The sequence below is a fragment of the Colius striatus genome, chromosome 3 (assembly GCF_028858725.1).
Source record: "Colius striatus isolate bColStr4 chromosome 3, bColStr4.1.hap1, whole genome shotgun sequence".
Classification (NCBI taxonomy): domain Eukaryota; kingdom Metazoa; phylum Chordata; class Aves; order Coliiformes; family Coliidae; genus Colius; species Colius striatus.
In genome coordinates this window covers 13,945,283-13,971,141 of record NC_084761.1, presented here as the reverse complement: position 1 = coordinate 13,971,141, position 25,859 = coordinate 13,945,283, and the positions used below count along the sequence as shown (strand labels likewise).

General features: G+C 37.4%; 1 protein-coding gene across 2 annotated transcripts in view; it reads right to left on the bottom strand.

Annotated features, from left to right (window-relative positions):
- Positions 1–25,859, bottom strand: part of SDK1 (sidekick cell adhesion molecule 1) — a 417,596-nt gene that overhangs the window by 124,803 nt on the left and 266,934 nt on the right. For both annotated transcript variants that reach the window (XM_061992261.1, XM_061992262.1), the window contains exons 10-15: positions 20,220–20,414; positions 18,897–19,013; positions 18,469–18,636; positions 16,381–16,483; positions 15,103–15,279; positions 6,347–6,483 (exon numbers count right to left, since the gene is read on the bottom strand). In XM_061992261.1, the coding sequence (XP_061848245.1) occupies positions 6,347–6,483; positions 15,103–15,279; positions 16,381–16,483; positions 18,469–18,636; positions 18,897–19,013; positions 20,220–20,414 (897 nt within the window). The remainder of the gene's footprint in view (positions 1–6,346; positions 6,484–15,102; positions 15,280–16,380; positions 16,484–18,468; positions 18,637–18,896; positions 19,014–20,219; positions 20,415–25,859) is intronic.

Genomic DNA, 25,859 nt, shown 5'->3' with positions numbered 1-25,859 from the left:
AATAAAAGAGGAAACAAGCATGATAAAGACAGATGGGCTGAGTATTTCACAACCCATCTGTTTGGCAGGCCATTACAACACCACACCCGTGAGTGGCTCTGGTGGAAGGACTGTAATGAAATTCACAGTCAGTTTGGAATATCTTCCTACCCAGCTTGCAAGCAGGTGTAGAAGCGTGACACTCTCTGCCAAATCAGCCCTTTGCTGTAAGACCTGAGAAAGCTTCTGCTGCAGATTCTACATGACTGCTTTTTTTTTTTTTCTAGACACAGTATAGAGTATTCAGTCTAATCATTTCCTAGGAAGATTCCTTGGAATAAACAGCTCTGGCAGCAAAATAGAACCCTTGCTGTCAGTTCACATATTTGACATACTGAGTTCCTCTGATGCCCAAATTACGTTTTCAAGTTTTCAAAATGGTCAGAAATGAAATATGTTGAAAATTAAATATCCTGACTTCTTTTCTTCGTAGCCTGGTGTCACATATTCTCCCTGAAGTCATGACTGAAATAGTCAGGGAGAGGTAACATTTGGTCTGTATTGCAACAGTAGAGCAGTGGAATCAGCCAATTTAAAGATTTGTTCAGTTTTTAAATAATACCAGCTGTTTTCATGCTCCCTGTTCTAAATTACTAACACTTCTGGAAATTACTGAGGAGCTAGCTGTAGATTTTGGCAAAGTATCTGTGCATGCTGCTCATCAGAAGTGCATTGCAGCTCCTGGCAGGTCACCTAGGCGTCTGCCTGAAAATGAAGATGAGATGTCCCAAATGTGGAAGGCTGCTAAACTTCACACCAAGATGTAAAACACTAATTTGGCGCTTTTCTGGCAGATTCCTCAGCAAGTTTAAGTCCTCTAGGGTGTGATGTCAGTTAGGCTATAAACACTGCATCTTCTAATTACTCAAAATATATTTATTCCAGTAACGGTTTCCGAGAACAAACACTTTTTTTTAACAGGAAAACTGACAAAGCAGAATACCGGGAATGTTAGAGAGGGACATTTGCACAGCAGTCAGATTCAATCCTTGCCAGTTGTTGATGGTTTACCAACAGTCACTTCAGCTGCAAGATCTTGATAGCAATTCATCTTAACTGAATATTGAACTTCTTTTAGAAAGACCTTAGAGTAAGAACAGTTATGTTACCTAGAAAGGAATGAGTTATGAGTTTTTTGCACTCTGATTCCTCCTGAATTTTATCAAGCTTCTCTCTTGAGGCTTCATGAGCAACTGTTCACCTCGTTACAGTCAGAGTGCACAATAACAAATCAAGGTAAGCTGAAGTTAAGATATGGCTGACCTAGTACATTGCCTGAAGCACCTTCCTGAGGAAAACGAAAAGCAGACACCAAGAAGGAAGTCAAATACCCTTGTATGAGCTACTTGGGTACAGGTCCATTTTCTAGAGCATTTCATTTGTTTACTGCTAGTGTAAACACCACCTGAGAGTGCTTAACCCAAGCAACTCAATGTAGTGAGCAGTTTGATTCAACAACAGGGCCTATTAATCTCTTCAGCACCTTGAGGCTTTGTGCTGTTTATATGCTGCATCTGTAGAATGCTGTATTTATTCTTTTTCCTCTCCTGGTGGAAGATAAAAGATCTGGCAGGAAGAGAGATTAAACTGAAACTAATATAAACAAATCCTATTCATCTCCTGGGCACTCTGATTCGTAAAGGAAGGTGGTTTGAGGAGGATTTGCTTGGATACAGTGAGTGTGCAGAGTATCTTTCAAATTTAAATGTCAGGTCTTTTTTTTGACAATCAATAAACTAAACATTTCAAAAGGCTGTTCTCCCTCCTTAAATAAACAACAAAACCCAGAATTGCACAGAAGCTTATTTTATCAAACAGAAGAACAATTCTGACATCGGGAACATGACATAAAATTTTCAACACCAACTCTCTTCTCCAGGGATGACTGTCACTCGCCAGTCCCAGGAAGCCTGGAGAAGCTCCATGGTGACAAAAGACTTGCCAGGTCACACTATTAAATAATCCTCTGTTAGATTGAACAGACTGTGCTAATCCTTCATTTAACTTAAGCTTCCCAGAATGTACTCTGGGCTTTGCTTGCTCTTCCACTGCAATTGCTACTGTCTGAAAAACTTGCATGTTGAGCTGTCTATAGTCTTAAGGATATTGGGTATTTTGAATTAACTCTGATTGCCTCTCCAAGTTAATTTATTGGAAACCAAGAATCTCCCAGGCTAGTGAGATACTAGTTTACAATGTGATTTGGGTTTTTAAAAATTACTTTTATTCTGTCAAGAATTTTTGGATACACTTGTGATATGTTTACTAACACTGGTTACTCACCAAGAGGCATTTCCTCTGTGTTTCCATACCTACTTTATGATTCATGCATTAATTGCAAATTCCTAAAAAATCATTTCTAATATGATATTGCAGATTAGATTTCTACTGCAGAAAGATGATTTTTGCAGGTTTGGTTTACATTCACATCTCCTTCCTTCTCCAGAGGGTTTTGCATAGAGAGTAGTAATGGAATTTGCCATACTACTGGAATTTACTGAATTCATCTTTCAGATCTTCATGACGATATGGTATTGCAATAAGTTCTAATAAAAGTTAAATGGTTCATCCTTTGTCTGGTAGAACATCAGCAAAGTCTACCAATGGCTTAAGAAAAAGTATCTCTTAACACTATCATATATAGATCCAAGTCACAATCGTACCAAACAACACAGTTTTACTTTGATTTTTGCAAAGATTTATGAACACGTTCAATTTTTTTACATTTGAATTTTCCTATCAAATTCAGGGTGTCAACTGATAGGCTTTAAGTTAAACATATGTAGATGCTTTTTAATAGCAGCTTTTATTATCTTCTCAATGGCACAATGTGATGAATTCGGCTTATACCATTACATCACAGAACACAGATATCCAAGAGTACAATAAAACAAAAAGAAGTTTTTATCTTAATTTTACTCAGCAGAATTCTTTAAATACAATTTCATTTCTTTGGTTAAAAGACTATTCAGAACATTTTTAGATTAAACCTTGAAATCTAAACCTCTTTGGAATAAAATAAGCACATCCCCTATCTATCTTCCAAGATACCTCATTGGAATTCCTGGGTATATTGCAAGAGGGGCTAAATGGGTCACCAAACATCCAAAAATTATATTAGTGCCAATGACAGCAATGCATGGCACTATTTATTTGAAAATCCTATTTCAAATTAAGGTTCACACTCCTGGCTCTTTGTGGGCAGCAATATTTAATGACTGTGTTTCCCTGGAACTGCATTTTTCAAATTAGATTATAAATTTGCCCCCAAATGTTTAAGGCCATATGTCTCAAGTCACCCACAGACATGGTCTACTGTGAATACTTGTAATTTGAGAATTATTGCACTGTGCCAAACACATTCATTTTAAAAATTAGGTGACTACAGTCGTTCATATTTCCAGCAATTTATGTGCACGATCTGCCACTGTTTTTTCCTCTAATTAAAATAAGGTTGTTATATCTCTTTACTGGATTGATATTAATGAAAAGGAGTTCTAATCCATGCCAGGTGGAGTGACACGCCTCTCTCTAATGCAGCTAGTAATTAGTCCCCTGAAATTTACACTCATTATTTTGAACCCTCTTCAGCTATTTCTCTGAAACAGATACTGTTATTATGTATTCATTTATGGTATGTGCTTCAAAACATACAATGGATCCTAAAGCTATTAGAAAATTATTCAAAGCAAAACAGCTAAAAAAAATGAAATCAACAATACCAGGCTATATTTTGGCATCTATAATTGCAAAGCAAAATCCACGTTTTAAAACTCCACAAAGCCTCCTGTGCAGCTTTGGTAACTGGAAAATAAATCGTAATTCTGACGTCCCTCCCTAACCTTAACATATATGAAAGAAAACAGGGATTAGGATGTTGAGCATATTGCACTGCTGTTGGCAGTGAAAGAACTACAGACGCAAGCAGATGAGCTCATGGAGGGCATACGCCAACTCCTTGACAGTTGCTCTTTCTGCAGCACAAACAGGACCAACAGAAAACTTGAAAGGAAATTTTCTTTGAAAAACAAAGAGAGATTCTGCACACTCATATCAGACAAATCTATACTTATACAAGATCAAGTGTCAGCTTTGTTCATAAAGAGCACTTGGGATGGGGTGGGAAATAAGGGAAAGCTGGTATTTTCCAAAGGAGAAGGAGGTCTGTAGAGACTAAATATTAACGACACACTATCGAGATCAAAATACCTCTGAAAAATAAACATCTCAAGAGAATAAAAACAAGACAGTGACAATATGCAGACATTAAAGTCAGCTTTCCAAACCAAAATCACTGTTGACATTGTGCTACTATTCTGTTGGCAACTGTAAAGCTGAGCAATAACATATAAAATGAGAGAACACAGCAATAGTGGAATATTCCAGGTCTTAGACTTCTCTCTGTCCTACTTCTATGAGTAACATTTAGACTTTATAAAAAAGTAAAGATGAAGATGAAAACTGAAAGAACAGTAACATCTAGAATGTTTCTGAGAGTTAAGATGCCCAGTTCACAACAAACCCGGTCTGTGTTTGGTTTTTGCAGCTGTAAGCTTGCTGAAGTACATATACCTATGATTTGTGATAATGAGAGTCTCTCAGTGGTAGATTGCAATGCCATCAGCCAAAATTATTGGAACTATCATGGAGTGGAGGAAGGTTTCACAGGATCCTGTGGAGTTCTGAGGGATTGTCTGCATGATTTCTAGAGAACTACTGTTGATTTTTGCTCAGCCTTCTACAAATTTCAGTGAATGAATTACAGCATTTTCAAAATGATTACACATTTACCTGATTCCTACACTGGAACAACAAAGGGACTTGAAGACCTTTCAAATTTCTCCAGCAACTGACTAGGCTGTCTCTTCTTGTAGTGACCCCTCCCCAATCAATGCACCCCAGTGCAGGACCCAGGCACACACATTCTGCCAGCTATGTAATGTCTCTATGCAAATACAGCTCTAGTACCTTTGCACCATCTTCTCAGTCTAGGACTTGTCATTGTCAAAGCCACTGGGAAACACTAAACACAAGGGGAACATCCTTGGGCTAAAGAACTGGTCAGGAAAAGCAAAAAGGCAGTTACTGGACTTTAGTCAATGGGAGAGGAAGGAGAAAAGAGCAGCAATAAAAAAGAAAATGGTGCTAATAAGGTAGAGAGGGAGTGCAAGTGCAAATATTCTCAGTCATTTGTTACAAAAAGATCAGGAATCTTTACTTGAAAAGAACTGTTTTAAGGACACCAGTTCCAGACACAACTGGGGATTTCTGCTGGGATTAGAAAACTGTACTTTGCTAAACAGATGTCAAGATCATCAGTTCTGAGACCTCTGCATCGAAAACTTATGCACTCCAGCCTGAAAAGCAAAAAGGTTGGATGTGATCTGAAGCTCAAGTTTAATCTCAAGCTTTCTGTGCTGCAAAACAAAGTGCTACCCTCTAGATAATCACAAATCAGAACTGTTTCACATTCAGTTATGCAGTGGCTAATTTCCACATGTCAGAAAAAGTGACACTCTTAATTTTTTCATCAAGAATCAATTGTTAGGCTTGGATTTCCAGCTCACAGGGTGACAAAGATTAGAAAGTATTGCCAAGGTGACCAATTTCCATATAACCTCATCTTTTCATCGACTCCTAAAGAGGCATTAGCAATGTCCCCGAATAACCTTGCAAACAGAGACAGAGGACCAGAAATACAGCATGAGAAAACTGTGAAAAGTGCCAATTCACAATAGCCAGGTTTGTAACCCATGAAGCTATATATCTGGATGTCTTACAGTTAAACATCCTCCACTACTTACCTAAAAGAAGGGTGTAACCTAGAGAGAGCAAATAAAACACATGAACCCCTATACATGTAAGATAGTAACTCCTATTGACATCCAAGTTTAGTCCCCTGACACACCATCACTTCCTTACATTATCATACTGCCTACACTTTTCAGGTAAAATTGGGGTACTGAATGTATCAAAATATCTATGAAATCAGAGCAAAAGAAAACAACAGGAAGAAATGAAATATGACTATTGATAGTTTACAGATGTAAAACAGAAGCACTGAGAAATTGTGGTTGGCAATTCTAGAGGTGGGATTGAGGCTTTTGTGTATAGCAATACCACCATCTCTCTTTTTTAACTCTTTCAGTGTTCAAGTAGTTGAGTGTAAAACCAAGGGCTGCATGCACATTGTCTCTCATTTAGCAAACAAGAGCAGTATTTTATTGGTAAGTCTAGTAAAAGGTGAGTCTGAAAGAAGGCTGAATAATTAAGAACATCAGGTTGAGACATATTTGACTTCACTCACTGTTCTCAGAGAGCTCGACCATGTAGTAGAGAACAGGGCTGTTTCCATCAAAGGGACGCACCCAGGAGAGCATCACGCTGCGACTGTATGAGGAATTTAGAGTGGCCAGAAGATTCTGAGGGGAATGAGGCAGCTCACTGTTAAGGAAAAGAGAAAGGGAGAATAAACAGCACAGAAAAATCAATCTACATTTCGTTCAGCTACAGCCTTACAGGCAGTTAAAGCCACATGACATCAGACTTGTATGATGATAGATATAAAACTAGCAGCAGCTATTGTACAATTAAATAAATGAAAGACATCTCTGAATTCTTCTCAATTTTATCCTATTTGGAAAAAAAATAAGAATTTACACTGAAAGTCCCAAGACTGATGCTCAGAAGAGCTAATGGAAATGTTGCTAAATGTGGAAAAAAGCCAAATTTCATACTGTTTTTGATTGAGACAAGTTGGTTAATAAATTTCCTCTCCTGTTTTTTTCCCCTCTTACCATGATGTCCTAGCAGTGTGACAGCAGTAATATGTATAAACAGTAAAGCACATGGGAGATATGATTTAACATGGAATTTTTCATACTCAAGGAAGCAGAAGACATTGACACTACCCATATAGAGCTACTAATCAAAATTACCATATGTATTCTTAGGCTACGGAACAGCTTGATTTACTCGTGGATTCAGGCTTATCCTGTCATGGGTAGAATCTTTCCTTCCTATAATAAGGATTTTTTTGGAAGCACCCAACCAGAAAATGTAGTGAGAATGCCTGCAGAAACCCCATGGAAATACAAAATGAAACATTAAAAAAACAAAAATAAAACTGCAGCTCAATTAAATTGTGTAATTTCTCCACATAAAGGCAATTTGTGGAAAAACATTTCATTTGTACTCATTGGCTGTAAGTCAAAGGCTGCATGGTGCAGTGAGAAGACTAAATTCTGCTGCATCCCTTAAACGTTGATCTGTGTTAAGTGATAAGAGCTCTTCAGCCATTACACTCAAGCCTGATTTCTGCTCCTTATCATCCTGGTTCTTAAGAAGCACAAAGATCCCAGAGTGAAGGAAAGGCAAGAAGGGACAGTTCTCAAACATTCAATCTACTGCTCTTCCCCAGGAAAGCTGAGGGTGACCCTTCCTCAGCAAAACACCACTGCTAATCTGCTCTGGCCAGCGCAGAAAGCCACAAGGGTACTTTACATGCTTAATTTAAAAGTGTAGCAATTTCTGGTTGCAATGTATCATACTCCTGAAGGCTTATAGTTATTTAAAAACCGCAACTCCTTAGTCACTCACAAAAGCAAATACAGGCTCTGGCTTTAAGCCAGAGCAATAAATATGTCCTGGGTTTGGGTTTCTACCGAAAGACTAAGGAACATATGTAGAGACAACAATAGTTTTATTATTTTTCCATTAAAACTCTAAATGCTTTTATATTTACACGTTTATGATGGCTACATACTGTGGAGTTAACGTGGGAAAAAAGATGGTGGCTGAAAGAGCTGAAGAGTGGTTAAGAAAATTACACTGATAATGAGACAAGTGGAAGACACGCACCTGCCCATGTGTTTCTAAGTTAGACAAGTGGATGCTTCCAAAGGCTAAACCTGAGACTCACAGTTTTGTCTTATCTCATTTGACTTTAAATGCCTAACCAAATTAGCAATATGGTGACCCCAGGCTCTTTCTGTAGCAAATATGTAATGACACGTCAAGATGCGATTCTGATCTTAACTTCATTATATCACTTACTCAAGATGCCTTCATTATGAGGAGTTTAGGCTGACTACATTCTCATTTACATCTGGGCATGCACCAGCCAGGATTCAAGACTTTTGATGCACAGGCAGTTAAGACATGGTCGCTTTTGGGCTAGAAGAGACATTGGGCACAGGAAACAGTATGTGTGGGTTTAACAGAAGCAAATTTTGAACACTGGACTGCAAAATTTCAGATAAATAAGTTTAGGGAAGAGGGGCACGTGGAAACAAAGTAGCAGGGCAGCTGGCCTGCAAGACAATATGGCAGAATAAATCTGTCATTTGAAAAATGTGGAGTGAGGGTTTAAGGTATGGCCATTTACCCAGAAACTACAGGAGTGTGCTACTTAATTTTGAATGAAACATTAAATTATAACAAACATGAAACCCCCACTACAATCTATCATTATGTCCTAAGCAAGCTGGTTGGAAAAGTGTTTATGCAATTAAGCTGGCAAAGGAAATTAGTGAAGGAAAGAGAGTGAAACATCTTGTTGTGACATGGCTCATAGAAGTTTCAGTCCCTACTTCTATTTATTACCAGGCCCTGCAGGGAAGACCTGAGAGACAGGTTGTGGCTTCAGCTTCTTCTGAAAGACAATTGTCTTATGGGGAGCAGTGTAGGGGGGATGGCTGAGGAGAAACTCTCTGCAAACTTAACCTGATGTAACTCCCTTTCTGGGAACTAAACAAATACTCCTGGTATATATTATGGATATTTTCCAAGATGTGCATTTACTAATCTTTTTTCCCCCTTATGTTTAAGAAGAGTTGAATTAACAGCACAATTGAGGACAAAAGCTACATGACTAAGAAAGACTTCACGTATCAATCTCTCAGCGTACAAGTCTCAAAAGACTTTTGGAGAAGAGAGGACATGACCTTTTCCAAGTGTTTGAAAGAAAAAACTGAGTTTAAATGTAGCGGTAATTTTGCTTAGGATTTGTGTTTAGTTGATTACTCTTGGATTGACATAAAATGGTAATCAGTCATCAGCGTGAAGGAAATGGGCACTTTCCGTTCAAAGATTGAGTAGCATGAGCTGCAGCAGCCGTACAGTACACATATCTCAACTAATATGATATCCTTTAGCCATATGTGTCCACACTGAACAGCAACAGATGGTGCTTACAGATTTAAATCCCTCAAGGCAAATATTACAAGTGCCTAAGAAACACACCTGGACCAAAAAAAAAAAAAATTAGAACTACAAAGACACTTCAGCATAGAAGTGTACTTCTCTCCTTGTAGTATACAAATTCAGAGATTAATAAATAGTAATTCCTACTTTAGCAAACACTTACACTTTGACTCCTCATTTGCTACCTCATACTGTGTGGAAGTGATGATAAATGAGACCTGTATCACCATCATGAATATTCATGTTCCCAAAAGACATTGTTGCTTCTTTTTCTCTCTTTTAAGAGAATTACTTTTCTTTGTTGCTAACATCCAAGAAATCATTTTAAGGAATGGCAATTCCAACTCTTATTCAGGGTGAGAAGTATCTCAGACTAGAACTGCTCAACTTCTGATACACCAAGGAAGTGGATGAACTTTAGGACAACACACAGGATGCAGAACAGCCCTTAATCAGACACTGGAAGCTCAATTCCTGTCTTATCATATTTCTATTGTTCACCAAAGCCCCAAACATGAAATAGATGAAGGTTTTCCAATACAGAATTTCTTAAGACCTTGTTCCTTTAATGCTGATGAGTTGCATGAAGGCAAGTTTTCCATAACTTATTTTGTATGATAGCAAAACATGTATATGGATACATTTAAATCTGTAATTGATAGATAAGCCCAAGGTTAATGGCATAGCCACCAAGGTGACCTGAGGGGACTCTGATAAAGCAATTAAAATAGCGGATTTGCAAGAAAAGAACATGAAGTCATTGTGACCATCTAGGAGAGAAATATTAGCTAGTTGCAGATGATACATGTTCAAAACAGAAACCCTAATGTTTTGAGTCAGCTCATCACTGCCAGAGGGCAGCTGAAAAATTCACTCAGCAAACACATAGAGCGTTTTATAAAATTAGCTAAAAGCAGACTATTTACTGAGGGAAATAAACCAGACATGGTTTGGAGAGATTTCTGAGAAAAATGGTCCAACAGCAGGTAATTAGAGAGACTGTGTCTGAAGAGGGGATTACTAAAAAGGCAAGGGAGATTAGACAAGTTTTCTTGACAGTTTATAAAAAGCCCCACTTCCATTTCATAAATGATTTCTTAAATTGAGGTCCACCATACAAGTTTTACTCGGGAGCAGGTGGCTCATCTGGTAGACCTGATAATGTGGTAAGAAGTCGAGGCAGAAAACCTAACAAAGCACTCAGCCTTGATAGCTTTGCTCATAAAAGTTTATAATGTTTTAAATTAAGAAACCTGTCATCTGTGGCTCAGGACTTTCCAGTTTCTCTTGCAAGAGTTTCTTCTCCAATTTCTAAACACAAGAAGAACTCTTGCAAGGCATCCATGAGTTTTGAGGCTTTTTTGTCTCTTGTAGGCCCATGAAAAGGTGGATTTTTACCTACAGACAACTTGAGAAAGACTTTTGAATTTTATGCTTTCTTTTTGCTAAAACCACCTAAAGTTTTGTATATACCTTCAGTGAAGAGCAGATACAATTGTTTTCTCTAGTGCATTTCTGGGCGATATTTCTCTTTTGAGTATCAAGTGCATTTAGACTCAGCGGTGAACCTTACTTATTGGATGACATCTCAATAGAGATCTTGGAAAAATAAATAGAAGTTTTCTTTCCAGTGAGGAAGGAATAATATACTTTCAAGTTTGTCATCCTTCCTATTTTCACTCCCTGCAGTAAGGAAAAGAGATGAGCTATTGGAGCTGAGGGATATGGGATCCATATGAAGATAAGTTTGTAATGGGATGTCATTTTGATTTGTTACTCTGCATCAGTCAGTGATTTTATTTTTAGTAATAAAGCTATTTTTTATGGACATTTTGGGAAGAAATTGGAAGAAGTAACAATTACAAATACTCTATTAAAAAGAGTATCAAAATTCATGTATTACTGACTGACAAAGGCAATACTGCAACTCACTGCATTTTATTGTAAGTGGTTAGCTTCCCTCTCCTGCTTTTGATGAAGACAGAACAATAATAGTTCTTTCTCTAGTAAAAGAGAATCAAAAGAAGATGAACTTTCTGCCAGGAATAAATTGTCTATTTTTGTATTACATTATCCTTCTCACATTTTTGCATGGAGAAAGAGTCTAAAAGATTTTACTATATGTTGTGACATAACAGAGGCTCATACGGGGCTTTGATTTCCAACAATGCAGCATTACCATACTTTTCAGTCACATTCATACAATAAAGACATTCTTTAGTATGGACTGCAGACAGGCTGATATTGAGCAGCAGGTATTATCAGGCACAGATAGTGGTAATTCTGCATATTTTATATATGCTGAGGACCCTCAGGATAGTTTTAGCTGGAATCAGCAGTTTTCTGTCAGGTAAGTGATACACTGTGATAACTCAGCTTATGCAGCTTTAGGAACATGCATTTTTTCCTCTATATGTATTTCATTATGGTATTTACAGGACTACAAAAGTAAGCTAAATGAAGCTAGGATGTTTTATAACATACAATTATTTTTAGGATGAAATCCCATGACTTGGAACAATGCATGAGAAGCACACAGTTATCATCAAAAGAGCTGCAAATGTTTCTGTATTTGCAGTTGAGAAGCTCTGCTAGGAGAAAAAAAAAAGTAAGTAAAAAATGAAAATCTATCTCTTGCAGAAGAGAAACATCACTCGCAAATGTTTTACCTCGTGCAAATCAAATCAAGTGATGTACATGAAGAATAAACACATTTAGAGGGAAGACGAATGAATAGAGTATCTTGACTAGCAATTAGTTTCTATGCCCAAGTACCATCAGTGTAAAATTGATGAGCAAGGTAACCTTTGGCTGCACTTTAGCAAGTTCTTCATTAGTTTTCTGGCTTTCCTTTTCAAATATTTTATTTCTCCACAGACACACTGAGGAAAATGATCCATCCTGCTTGCACCACCAATGTATACCACACTGTGCTATCAGTCTGTGTTCTTCACATAAGGAAAAGTATCTTTTTTTTCTCAGACTTGTCTTCCAACAAAGGAAGACAAAAGAAGAAAAAAGTTTTCTTTCTTTCTTTCTTTTCATAGATTAGAAAACCAGACCACTCAGAGATCAAATAACTGAAGGTCACCCTGAAGGTCAATGGTTTTGAATTGAATCAGTTTGAATAGAAATCCGTAACAAACTTATTCGTGCCTTTGGAAACTTCTCTTGACATGGCTAGAGGTAGAGGAGTAGTATACTGGTTCCTGGGGGAAAAAGATAGTGAGACAATTGGAGTTGTCAGATAAAGGTAGGTAGACTATGATATTACCTGTTAGTAGGCTGCACTGGTCTGTAATTGGTTGAAAGGCCTCCTTTGAACATTTGTCTGACATTCGTGCTACTCAATGCACTGAAGTGTAAGTGCTCATTGATGGGAATGTACATGCCCTGTTCGTTAATGTTCTGCACAAGAGAATTATCTGAGACAATAGGGAACGTTACAGGTCTGTCATTCGTATATGAGCTAGAATTTAATTTAAGCTTTACTTCAGACATGTCCTTTCTACATATTTTCTTCTTCATTTCACTTCTGTTGTATCATGTATCTCTATTTCTCACAGATTTATGCTGCTGAGCCAAACAATATAATGATGAAAGTTGCAAAGGAATGCAATGTTTTTTTGGCATTATTGCACTACGTTCAGCACTACTTTGAAATAAAACATTACAATTCCAAGTATGATTGGGTGACTTATCAGTTACTGGAGTCCTCTGAAAGAGAGGGTCTGATATATTTCTTTAATTCCTCCAGGAAAAGCAAATGATAGGCAATCAGCAACAGAACACGGGAGGAAGTGGAAATATGGGATTAAGAGTCAGTTCCATTGCCTGGAGAGTCAGTCAACACAACTTGGACAAACTGGGCTGCGAGAAAGGCAGCCTCAGCAACATACACAAGATGTGCCTCACCCAACTAACTTCTAGACCAAATTTTATGGACTATAAAACTGTTCATCACTGGTCAATAGGGAGCTGCAAGAAAACAGATCCGCTGTGCTGCCCTGGGTTGTGTAAGGTCGTCTTTTGCTATTTAGGATTAAGAAACGATCAGACTGCTGAAGTGTTTAGCATGCATTTATAGCTTTGCTTCAGGTTTTAACATTCTTTTTAGTCTTTACTCCACAATTTTCTGCCTTCCATTCAAAAAGTGCCTCAGAGAAAAACAAGCATGGTTATATAGTAGCAATATATTTTGAATTGTCTTCTGCTCTTGGATTCAAACCAGCAGTAAAATGCACTCTGGGAGGAGAGCTGAGGAGTGCTTAATTAGAGAAAGAATGTATGACCGCTCTCTGAAAATGGGCATCTGATCTAGGCTTGGCACTGTCAGAATAAATGCTGTATCAAACAGTCCTCTGCACAGCAAATCTTGGAGGTGAACTCATTACGCTACCAACAGCAGAAGTTGCCATCTTCTCAGAGAGATCAGGCATGACCAGCAGAAACAGATGTAATTTTTGTTAAATTAAAGCATGCTGCACTAGTCAAATAAAAAATAAATTAAAAAGTCTACATAAAACATCACCTTTTTACTCATTTGATCTGCTCCACACATGTACCAAACCCACAGTTGTTACTTTTAGTGATAAAAATAAAATGAAAGTGCACTTCACCCCCGTGGAATGACAGAAATAGGAAATATGGAACCCTGTAATGATATTTTTTATAATCCTTTTACAGAACTGAAATACACTTTAAACATTTTCTTGGTTTTATTTTTAAAGATCCTTAGGAAAAGCATGCACACAATTTCCCCCCCCCCCCCCCCGTAAAACTATGTGTAAAGAGAATAAAAGAGTAAGCAATGCCTGCTCAGGGACCAGTTATTCTGATACACATTTAACAGAAAAAAAAATAAAAGGAGGAAAATATTTTCTTATAACTTTAACATCACAGTGCAGCACCTGGGCTTTATGAAAAAGCCCTACAGCATGGGATGACAGAAGAATTCCAGTTGCAAGGGACCTCAGAAGGTCTCCAGTCTCCCGCGCAAAGCAGGGCCAGCCATGAGATCAGATCAGTGTCTTCAGTCTGGTCTTGAAATTTGGAGACAGTATTCTAAATGTAGACTAATAAGTGTCAAATAAAAAGGAAATATCAATCTACTATGCTTGTATTAATACAGCTCAAGATGTTGTTAGGGTTTTTTGTTGCCAGGGCACACAGCTGACTCACATTCAGCTGCTGTCTACCAAGATCTCAGGTTCTTTTCAGCAGAACTGCTGGTAGTCAGTCAGCACCCAGACTGTATTACTGCAAAAAGTTATAATAACCCAGATGCAGATGTTACATTTTTTCATGTTGAGTTTCATAAGGTTCCCGTTGGTCCATTTCTCAGTCTAAGTCCCTCTCATTGGTGACCCTGCCCTCGGGTGTATCAATAGTCCCTCATCCTTTTTGTACCCCCATCCACAAAAACTTGATGAGTGTGAGCTCCAGTACCTCCTCCAGATCCCTGATAAAGATGCTGAACTTGGCATGTCCGTCACAGGGCATGTCCATTACAGTTCTCTGTGGTAGTCCACATATTACTGGCTTCAAGTGGACTACCACCTCCTAATCGTTATTCCCTGAGCTCAAGGACCCAACCAGATGGATATGTACATGTGATTCAGAGAAATGCAGTTACTTGGAAGCCTTCCAAGGCTCCAGTTACTTGGAAGTCCAAGCAGTATGATAGAGAACATTTCAAAACATTTTAATTAGGAGCAAACCAGGCTTATTTTCCCTTATAAAAGCACACATCAAGAATCAAACTTACAGACTACTTAAATCACCTAGAATGAAAGGCTAGAAAAATGGCCAAGAATATCTGAAACCAAGCATAGTGTATATTTTAGATGAGACACTCACATCACTTCTAGTCGAGCCATTCTGGAGTCATTTCCTCCAAAAGAAATGACCTCACAGGTATAGTCTCCAATGTCACCTGACCACGTCTGACTGATGAGGAGGGTTCCATCTTTCTCTACTGTGATCCTGGAACTGCTGGATGGATTTATTACAATGTTGTCCTTCTTCCAAAGATACCTGAGTATTACAATGTTTCAATTATTAATTATTCATACTAAGAATGCCACAGTTATTTGAATTGTGCTGTAAGGTATCAACTTCTTTCTGGAGCTTTTTTTAAAAAAAAACTTACAAATTTTAAGTTTTAGATCAGTGACCAGAATGAGAAATGAAATTCCATCCAAGATATTGTATCTTTTACAAACAAAACAATATATTTTACATGGAAAAAATGGAGTACTCATTTCTGTTTGATCTCTTGAGTCCACTTTTGTCAGCATTTTAAACTAGAATATTATACTCTGCAATTAACAGCTGAGGTGTTGGCCTGTCTCTGCTAAGGCTGTAATAACATTAGACTGCCATAATCAGTAAAATCTTGAAATTACTGTGGCAAAGTTTACTAGAGATCATCCATCAAAACACACACATACCAACACATCAGAGATGTGTGTAGCCTGTGGTCTTACAATTATCTGTATGTGAAATTTTCACACCTGTATTTCTCTTTCTTAAACTCTTTCTACAGTTTACCCTTCTACCACCCTCCAAACTGTTCCTTGCATTTTCTTTAATTTGTTTGGCTTTGAGACTACATGAATTCTAATGGCAAATTTATTTTGAAATGATCAGCTTCCTCTAAATGCTGTAGTGCAAATTTTAACAGTTCAGACTAATTTTGTTTTCCTCTACACAGTTAAAGCTGAATATAGCCCCCCCTATTTATTGAGTTGTTTCCAAGAACATGGACATCTCATGTTCATCCACCCCAATGTAAACACTTCTGAAATTCTATTCCTTCTATTTGGCTTTTACTCTCATTAAGTATCGGCTTCTGACAAGTTGGTTTTATTCATACTGTATTAACCTTGACAGTAAAATCATGGAAGGCTATATTGAAGTCATGAAGTGGAACATAGCTTATTGTAAATAACACACAGGGGTGAAATGGAAGATGGGATTGATATGATTAATGATATAGTGTACAACCTTACAACGCAGTAATAAGGGCTCTGGTGTTAAAATCTGGGGTCTTAAAACTTTTCACCTAATGCTATTCCTATAGATTATAAAATTAAGCTTGGATAAACCATATAAACAAGAACTGACACCACTAACCTGATTGAAATTCTAGGATCATGAGTTGCTTCACATCTCAGGGTGGCTGTGGTTCCTTTGATCACAGTGCTATCTTCAGGGGGGTGAACAATGAAAGTGCGATCTGAAAGGAACACAAGCCATAGTTCAGGTGAAATTACAGCATTTTGACTTGGGTATTCACTCAAAGAGCAGGCAACTGAGCATTTGTCAGTCAAAGCAAGTAGGCTATTACTATTTGAGTCTTTGCTGTGAAAGTTTCCCTCCCTCTTGATGTCATTGTGTCAAGACTAGGTGGGACGCTATGGGGTGCAGAGAAGCAAAAGCTGCAGAGGGCATGAGTCTAAGTCAGCAGTGATCTGAGTGGGAAGAGTGATAAAGCTGCGCTAACTCTCACTTGTCTTATGGTAAGCATCTATGGCAACTCTCTGAAGTCAGAAAACAGCAAGTATGTTTGTAATGCATTATGAATGATTCCAAACATACATTGAGTCAGGAAACAAGTCATACTGTTTGGAGCATGGAAAACAAAAACAAAGAAATTCTGTGCCAAGAGTACACTAGAAAAATATCCAGAAAGAAGAAAACTTAAATGGCAACCTACAATCTTGTAAAATCCAGGAAAGAGGTTAAAGGAGGAGGAACTTCTCATAGTCTAAATTTTCCGTATAAAAGAGATGCTGTTTACTCAAATGTTTTAGAACATCTTTATTCAAGCACCTCCTGGAGACCCAGAACACAATAATTGCTGTAACTACAGCAACCAGATCTAGTGTGAAAGATCTCTATTATGCTTAACACACAGTAGCAGCAGCAGATAGCATCAGCTGAAGCAGGTAGGCAACTAGAATGAGCATAGGAGATATGTGGATAACGTTAATCAGTCCCAAATCCCTAAAGAGATAATCAGCGTCTGCAAAATCAAAAGCTAACTCTAATAGCATGGAGGTTTTAGCATTATTTCTGATGTAATTTCTAGCTTTATAATGGTGCTGTTGCTACACAAATATTAGGTTATATTCACTTTTCTTTCCCCCCTCCAATGCAGTACAGTGAACAGGAACTATCTTTAATATATGTTTAGAACCGTGCCTTAAAGAATTAAGAGAAAAGATCTCTATTTGATTCATGCACCTGGATAACATCCAGTTTACGATATCTTCTTGTGTATACCAACTCTATACTGTCAATAAAATGAATATATTAAGGCCTATGACACAAGATCATCACAGTTACTGTCAGTATCTTTTTCAAGTATTCCCAAGTTCAAAAGGAAAAATGTCGCTGATTTAACTTGCACAGTTTCAGGATTAACAAATGACAAATATGCACCACACATCAGCAGAGTAATTGGCACTTCAGGTACAGGAAGGGAGAGAGGGCCACGACACTTCTGTATGTAAAAATCATGATGATGATGATTATTATTTTTAGTCCCAGCTCAGGGATCATTATTTCCTACTTTTAGTGGGATAAAACATGTTACACTTAAATTTAACTCACTTAAGAGTAAACATGGGTGAACCTGTTGGATCAGACTCTTCCCCAACAGAAGAGATAAAAACTAGATATCAAGGGCAAGTAGTGAAAGACAAAATAATTTAATGGGTTGGCCTGTGTCATGTCAATCTGAAGTATGGGAGACTAGTTGAAGTCTGCTGTACTTCGGTTTGGCTTCCAACTGTGCCCAGAGCCATAAAAGTATAAGGAAAATCATAGGCATTGTAACTGGTGCCACAGCCTTAGTAACAGCGTGGGCTGTTCTATAGGGCCTGTAGACTGCTGGAAACCAGTAGCAAACAGCCAGATCTACAAGATAAAAAATCTGCAATGCAAGATTCACCAAAGCAAAACCCGAGTAAAATTGGTATTGTGGTCTATTTAAATACACTTCCCTTCACAAAACAGAAACGTTTATATGCATAATTTTACAAACAAAAAGGGTATTTGTGATAGGTTTCCTAAAATAGAGACATTATTCGTCTTAAATCATATAAGTATCTCTATTAACTAGAAAAGCATAATTGCTTATGAAAATTTCCGGAGCATACAACAAAAACTGATTAATATTTGATTACAGTTAGACTTTTAACAAAGCGTTATCCTTACTCCATACTGTCAGCGCCACAAAAGCATTCAGAGCTCCTTCAGAGTTGACTGCACAGCAAGTATAATTGCCAGCATCCTGAAGGAAGACGGGTGTTATCTGGAGCCCTCCAGATTCAAGAAGAATGAACCGAGGAATCTGAACTGAGCCACTGGCTAAGATCTGGTTTCCTGAAACATAGAAGGGAAAAACCAGCACGATTAGTGTCACGTAGACTGCAGGGATTAAGCACTGCAATTCTAGTTCTTCCAAAAGAATATTACAGCCTATCCAGTCCACTGGTTCACAACAGTCCCACAAGAAACCCTCTGCTTGCAAAACTGGTGAAATGAAGAAATAAGCACTACACAGATGTACAGAATCTTAATAATAGGAATGGACAAAAAAACGTGGATTTAAGCTTTTCCACAACAACTTAATAACTGTCTACCTTTTTTCCATGAGATGGCAGGTTTTGGAGCCCCTGATACTTCACAGGTTAGCACTGCAGTCATTCCCTCTGTAACAGTGGTATCCTCTGGAGGCTGTATAAATGCTGGTTTAATGTCTAGAATAAAAAAATTGAAAAACTCAATGTATTAGCTATCAGAAAGATCCTTTACCTATTATCATGGACTGCTTAACATCCACTTTTATGGAGCTGATCATGGAGAAGGACATGACAATAATACATGAAAACCTTTCAGCAGTAACTGTAACCTTTTGTTATGCATCTCCCAGGAATTGTCTAATTCAGTTCATTACCTACATGGAAAATAAAATTCTATCAGTGCTTATACATGTACAAGTAAGACAACTTACTAAAAAAGGAAGATAAAGCTCAAAATGAGTGTTTGGGGGAAAGCTGATAAACTTAGATAAACAAAACTATTTTCTTTCTTCTTTATAACAGAGTTTTTAAAGATGAAAAGCAACTTGAGAAAGGCATTAACTTTGAAACTTAAATGTCAGCCAAAAGAATTTAGAACCTGAGTCTTATCCAAGATATTTTCCAAGTTTCTTTCTCTCTTATTTTCCCCCAGTTGCATTTTATTACATTTTTTTCTGCAGTTTCCTAGATATATATTGAACTGGGGCTGATCTATTTTCTGAGGCCAGTAGGAATTCTGGTCAGTAAGTGTAAACTGCTCTTGGGCTAAAAATCAGTCTCCTAAAGAGGAGTTAACAGCATTACAGAAATGGCTGTTAACACTTGCCTTTAAGAAAGACTACTAGGATTTGTAGTTCTTCCATAGAGAAGACTGTAATTCATTAATCAAATTATTTAATAAGACTTTTTGGCCTAAAAAAAAAAAGACATTTAACTTGAACTTTTTTTCTTTCCTCTACTAAACATGGTCGTAGGCAAAAGGTGGATAAAATGATATCATGCACAATCATGAAACAATAGCTCAAAATCAGAACAGAATTAAGTTAGCATAGGACTAAATTATTTAAGTGTAAAGACAAAAGTATTTCACAATTAACCTTTTTAGTTTTGTTTTCACTAAGTTCTTTTTTAATGTGAAAAAGGAGAGTTCACTTCCATTCCCTGATGTCATGGAAATTTTTTCTACAGGCTTCAGCAGATTGTATTTAGGCCATAGAGGGCATTTTGGGGTGCTTCAAAGCTAGGGCAGCCATGCTTGATGAAAATCAAGGTTCTGTGAGTGGATCTAAACAATCACAGAGCAGTGGCGAGATCTGATGGATGTAGGCTCACTTACAAAAATGAAGACAACTCATCGATCTCCTAGCACAACTTCTTACTCACTAGTCACATCCAGGTAGGTGTATGTCTGTATCTCCCCAGCTTTATTACTAGCAAAACACTGGAAGATTCCAGCATCCTGAGGACGCAGAGCGTGGATCCGTAGCCCACCACTGAGCAGGACTTTGTAGCGGGGGTTATCCAGCTTGCTGAGGGGAACAGAGTCCTTATACCAGACCAGGGTGGGAATGGGAACCCCTATTAAAAGAAAGAATAATTTCACTATAAGTCTTTGTTAAACATGTTTTCAGTAGTCACGATACCCAGCACTGCTACTTTCCCACCCTTCTACACCAATTATTTCTATTTTTACAAGCTGCTTTTGATAAATGGAGGCTGCATCTTACATTATCAATGTTAATAATACACTGCAGGACATGTGGGAATAAAACCAGCAAATGGTGAAAGGAGGAATGTTGAGAAAACATGTTATCAAATTACTTTCTTCACCCAATCGTATTTCATGCTACTACAAAATAAGATTTATGGCAATTTCAAGTTGAAAGTCAGAATCGTGCTACTTAAACAGCAATAGTGAGGCAACACAGCAAGTCTGTAAGACTGTTCCATCCCAAATAAGATTACTGCTTGCTACTGTAGCTAAGATGTCAAAATAAAAAAGAAATGGCAAATTATAAATACAAAATGAAGTGTTCAAATGGCTGTATTTGAGTCTTAATTTGGCAGCTTAGTTTGAGATGATGTACAAACAACATATTACCAACAGTAGGATAGCTTTAAATTATTATTGTTTTTATTCATTCTCAAGCTTCACCTGTTTATTCCTATTTTCTTTCATGTGTGTTGTTCTACAAACCCTGACACAGTTATTTCGTGCATATTTCTGCTGTAGTCATATCCCAGACAGCTAAGATGAATTGGCTGTAAATTTAGTATAAACAGATAGCGAGGGTTGTCCTTTCTTCAAGAGGTGGTAGAGGCCTAGATCAGTCATACACAGATGTTCCCATTAACCTCCTATCAGAGAATATGTCACCTTTACATCACAGAAATCCCTAACTGATCAGATGCTGAGGGCCCTATACAGGGATCTGAAGTGAAGCATTTTCTTATGTGATTGGATAATCAGAGGATCACAAGGGTATCAAACTGATTTAAGTTCTCAGCCTCAAACATGGCATTTTTGTAATTGATAGCTACTTTTAAACACATATTACTTAAACCTCAGAGCTCTGCAATCCATTGTAATAAGGTAAGGAACTATGGACTTAAATTCATGGGTGAATGAAATTTGCCCAAGTAGCGAAAAGCAGAATATCACAGAAGCATTAAGGATGGGATGTCACTGATTAATTGAGCATCTGCAGACAATCGATTTCACTGCAATGTTGGCACTGACTTCTGGTTCTCAGAGTGAAAGCACTACAGGAAGATCTATATTATCATCATTACCATTTTAAAAATCACAAAGTTAAATACTATGGTATTATACTTCCATTCATGTCTTCTCTCAGTGTAGTTTTTCTCTTTATACGGACAAAAGCCATATTAACTCCTGGAATGTACAAACAATATATGGAATGATTGAAAAACAACATTCAATTGCAGTTGTTACTTTTATAAACATGTAGCCTTTACTACAATCACCTCAGATGCTTTTGTTCTGCTGATAAAATAAAATGTACTCATAATCTAGAAGGTAATCATCTCAGGAAGAAATCCACTATGTTGAGTACATTGTCTGATAGAGAATAGATGTGGTGTAGTAGCCTGCAATGGGCATAATTCAAATTTCATACAGCAGCCCACATACAGAATTAGTGTAAATTTCCATGTTCAGAATTCTCAGTGAGAGTGTTATTCATCTCTTGAAAATCCTCTTGGGGAAACACAAATTATCACTGAGTAATGAAGAAACAGATGATGCAAAATAGAATAGTTCTCCTGATGCTGAGAAGCCTGGAAATGAATTCAAGTTTAAATAATAGCAACTCCATTTTCCCACACATTAGACTTGATAGGCACCTAGGAAATAATGAAATCCTGCATTCAGTACACTCAAACCTTTAACACTGGTGTCATTCCATGAATCCCATTCTACTAACACTATTAGCAAACCTTCTAATCCTATAACCACTGTGAGATACACCTTCCTATCACCAACTCAGCTGACAAACTGAATATTACCATCTCTATTTTTCTACATTTCGGTTACAGATATCTACCTCTACTCAAAGTTATGAGTCTGAATAATAGGATCTTATCTAGCACTCTGATGCCTGTCAGCAGCATTCATTTGGGCTTTGGTGATCTTCCCAGAGAGATTTCTCTTCCAAGTTGTATACATTTTCTTTTATCATTTTTCTATCTCTTTGGCTAGAAAAAATGGTTCAAACCAGCTTCCTTTCTTCTCCCCTCTCCTAGTCCACAGCCTTTCCTTTCCCCACATTCTGAAAGGAACTTTGCTTCTTTTGCTCTCTAAACACTTCTCGTGAAAAAAGTAGCAAAAGAAGAAGACACTTTAAAGACCTTTTGGACTAAGAAATTACTAAGAAATTACAGATTGAAAAATTACAGAATGGTCTAAAAGACTAGTGATAATAAGTAAATTAGCTTATTCCTCAGTATTTATGCAGCTTTATTTATTTTTTACAAATTAATCTAGTGTTACAGAGGAGCTGGAATGCAGGAAACTGAGACATTGATTCTGACCGTATCACTTTCTCCATAACCGTGGGCAAATAATTTATGCAATCTGAGGTTCAGTTTCTCCACCTGTGAAACTGAGGCTTGACTCTCTGACAAATTTCACTTAAAGACCTGGATAAGAGACTCAAAATATTCACTGTGTCATTTTTGTTATTTATTTTTTATAGCCTTCTCCAGATCCCAGTGGGCTACTGGGGAATCCCCAAAGCATCTTTCCATCTACTTGTCTAAACAGGTAGAACTAAAGGCCAATTAACTGCGCTCCCTTGACACCACCACTGCTGCCTGCAGCTCTTAACTTTCTATAAGCAAATAAGAGAAAGTGTTTAAAGGAAACTCATTGAAAATACAGGCAGCATCAGGGACTGCTAAAAGATATACAGCAGAGCATACTTACTGTGCAGTCTGATACACTGAAACTCCATTACAGGGAAGTAAAAAGCTCGTCTGTGCAAGATGCAATTTTATTTACAGTTAATCTCTGCTTATACTGTGAAAATTAATCTGTCTCTCACACATTCAAAGTGCACCAAGACTTGGCAAATGGGCTTTGTGCACAGAACTTGATGGGGCTGGGAGAAATAGAATCTGTCTTCCTATTTGTGGCAAAGGTACAGGGCACCTTTGCAGTTCCCCTAGTGCTTTATTCTAGCTCCTAGCAGGAAGACAACTGCCTTCATTTTCCCCTTTTTAAAATGCTGGCAATTGCTAGATTTGTATAATAATGGATTAAAATTCCTCTATGTTTAATACTAGTACCTGCCTCATTTAAGTCTATGTTCTCAATACTTAGCAAAATAATCCACACAAAGGCACGTTTCCATACTCCTGCATCACATTCATCGGCAAATTAGATATGCACTAGAAGACCTCAGCAGAAACGAATAATTTGATCTAGTAAGAGTCCCATATCTTCAATAACACCTCATTTACAGAGAGTGGTTATGAGTGCCCTATTAATCCCCTTGGGAGTTAAACTGTTCAAAGGAACAGTTAGGGTAGAAGGAAGAGTTAGAAGTCAACATCATCTACCCGATTCCTTCAGGTTTTGGGTTTTTTTATGCAATTCATAAAAAAAAATTGAGACAGCAGTTTTTTTCAGTGACAGTGACACAGTCCACAGATTCATCAAATAGTTCTGTAGTACTGAAACATTTTTCAAAAAAAACCTCTGAAAGGTTTTTCATCAAAATTTCTCCAATGCTACAACACTTTGTTTTAATTCTGCTACTGGAAAAATCTTCTCCAATAAAAAAATGCTGATATGTTTGTCATAACACATGCTGAAACAAAGTTGGTGGCATATGGCCAGAAGAAATGTCTTTCTAGTCACATTTTCTTCATTTGAAATTGTCTTGTCTTAGATGCTCTGGCACAAAATGCAAGAGCAGCCCAAGGACAGAATGCTATTTCCACCTTCTTTGCTCCAATAATCTGTGCTTTAGCTGTTTCCTGAGCCAGAGACTGCATACACACAGCTGTGTTTAATAGCCCCTACTGGAGTTTTCTTCCATAAATTTTGTTTGTTTTTCTAAATATTTTTTATTTCTGATCTTAACTACTGCCTGGACCAGTGACCTCCACCGTTTATGTTTTCCTGAAAAAGCACTATCTTTCCTGTATTGTACATCTCCTACATGAAAATTTATCTGGGTACCTCCTCTACTTCTGGCACTATCAATACAGAATCATCTTCTCCTACTCACCTTCCCATATGGCATCCACCCTTTAGTCATCTCTTTCACAAACTCTTACAGTCAATTTAATTTTTCATTGTTCAGAAAGCAGATCTCTAATTATACCATTCCTACATGTGTCTATCTTTTCTGTTTTTTCTACATGGCTCTTTCCAATACAGTGATTACAATTGTGTGAAATATTTGAGATGTGGGTGCCCCATGGATTCATATCGGGGCATTTGCTTATCTTTTCCTCTATTCCTTTCTTCTCAATATCTAACATTTTGAGTCACAGCTTGGCACTGAGCTGATGTTTTCAGAAGACATACCTTCTCTGAATAATAATGGGCAATTTCATCTCTGTCAATAATTTATTGTCCAGTGAGTTCAAATCATCAGAACCTTCTGCAACTCTTTCACAGTCAGTTTTAATGTTAAGTACCTTGAATAATTTTCTAGAATTTGCAAATATTATCATCTTACTATTTACTCTCTTTTCCAGGGAAGTTATGAGTATGTTTAACAACAGAGGTTCCAGCAGAGATTCCTGGGAAACTCCAGTGACAGCAAGTCTTGTTTCAAAAGCTGTTAATTAACAACAAGACCTTGTCTCTTATAACCTGATATCTTCATTTCTACAAGAGCCTTTTGGTAACAGACTTCATCAAAGGCTTCTGAAATTCAAAATCAACCAGAGTGCCCTCACATACATGCTAGCTTATCACACTATTTGCAAAGCTTCCTTCTAGAAAAGCAGGGTTGATACTTTCCTATATAAAGCATTAAAAAATGCTTAAATCATAGTGGAAATAATATGATCACGCAGCAAAGGCTAACTGTATTTGCTCAGTTCTGGAGACAAAAATACCATCCAAAGCAGCTGATAGTTAGGTTTGAATGGTTTTTTTTTTTAATCAAGAATGTGTACCTTTTACTTCAGGATCTCATGGTATTTTTATGTGTATTGATTGTTAAACTCAGCACTGGGGAAAGTGACACAATAAAAAGTTCAGTTGCTTGCCAAAGTCATGTAGCAATTCAGTGACATAGACAAACCTGCTCTAATCACAAGATTACAGTGCCTCCTATTTATTAAAGTCCTAAAATGTGTGCTGCTTCTATTTCTCTGGATCTAAATCTTAAAAATGATTTTTGTTTAGGCAAATTTCTAGATATTTGAAGCCTTTTATATTATTAAAACACCTGCCAATTAAAAACTGCCTGTAATAGTCCTCCTGCGGAATTCTTAAGCACACACATCAGAGTTACTGACATTTCTATTCAGTGTAAAAGT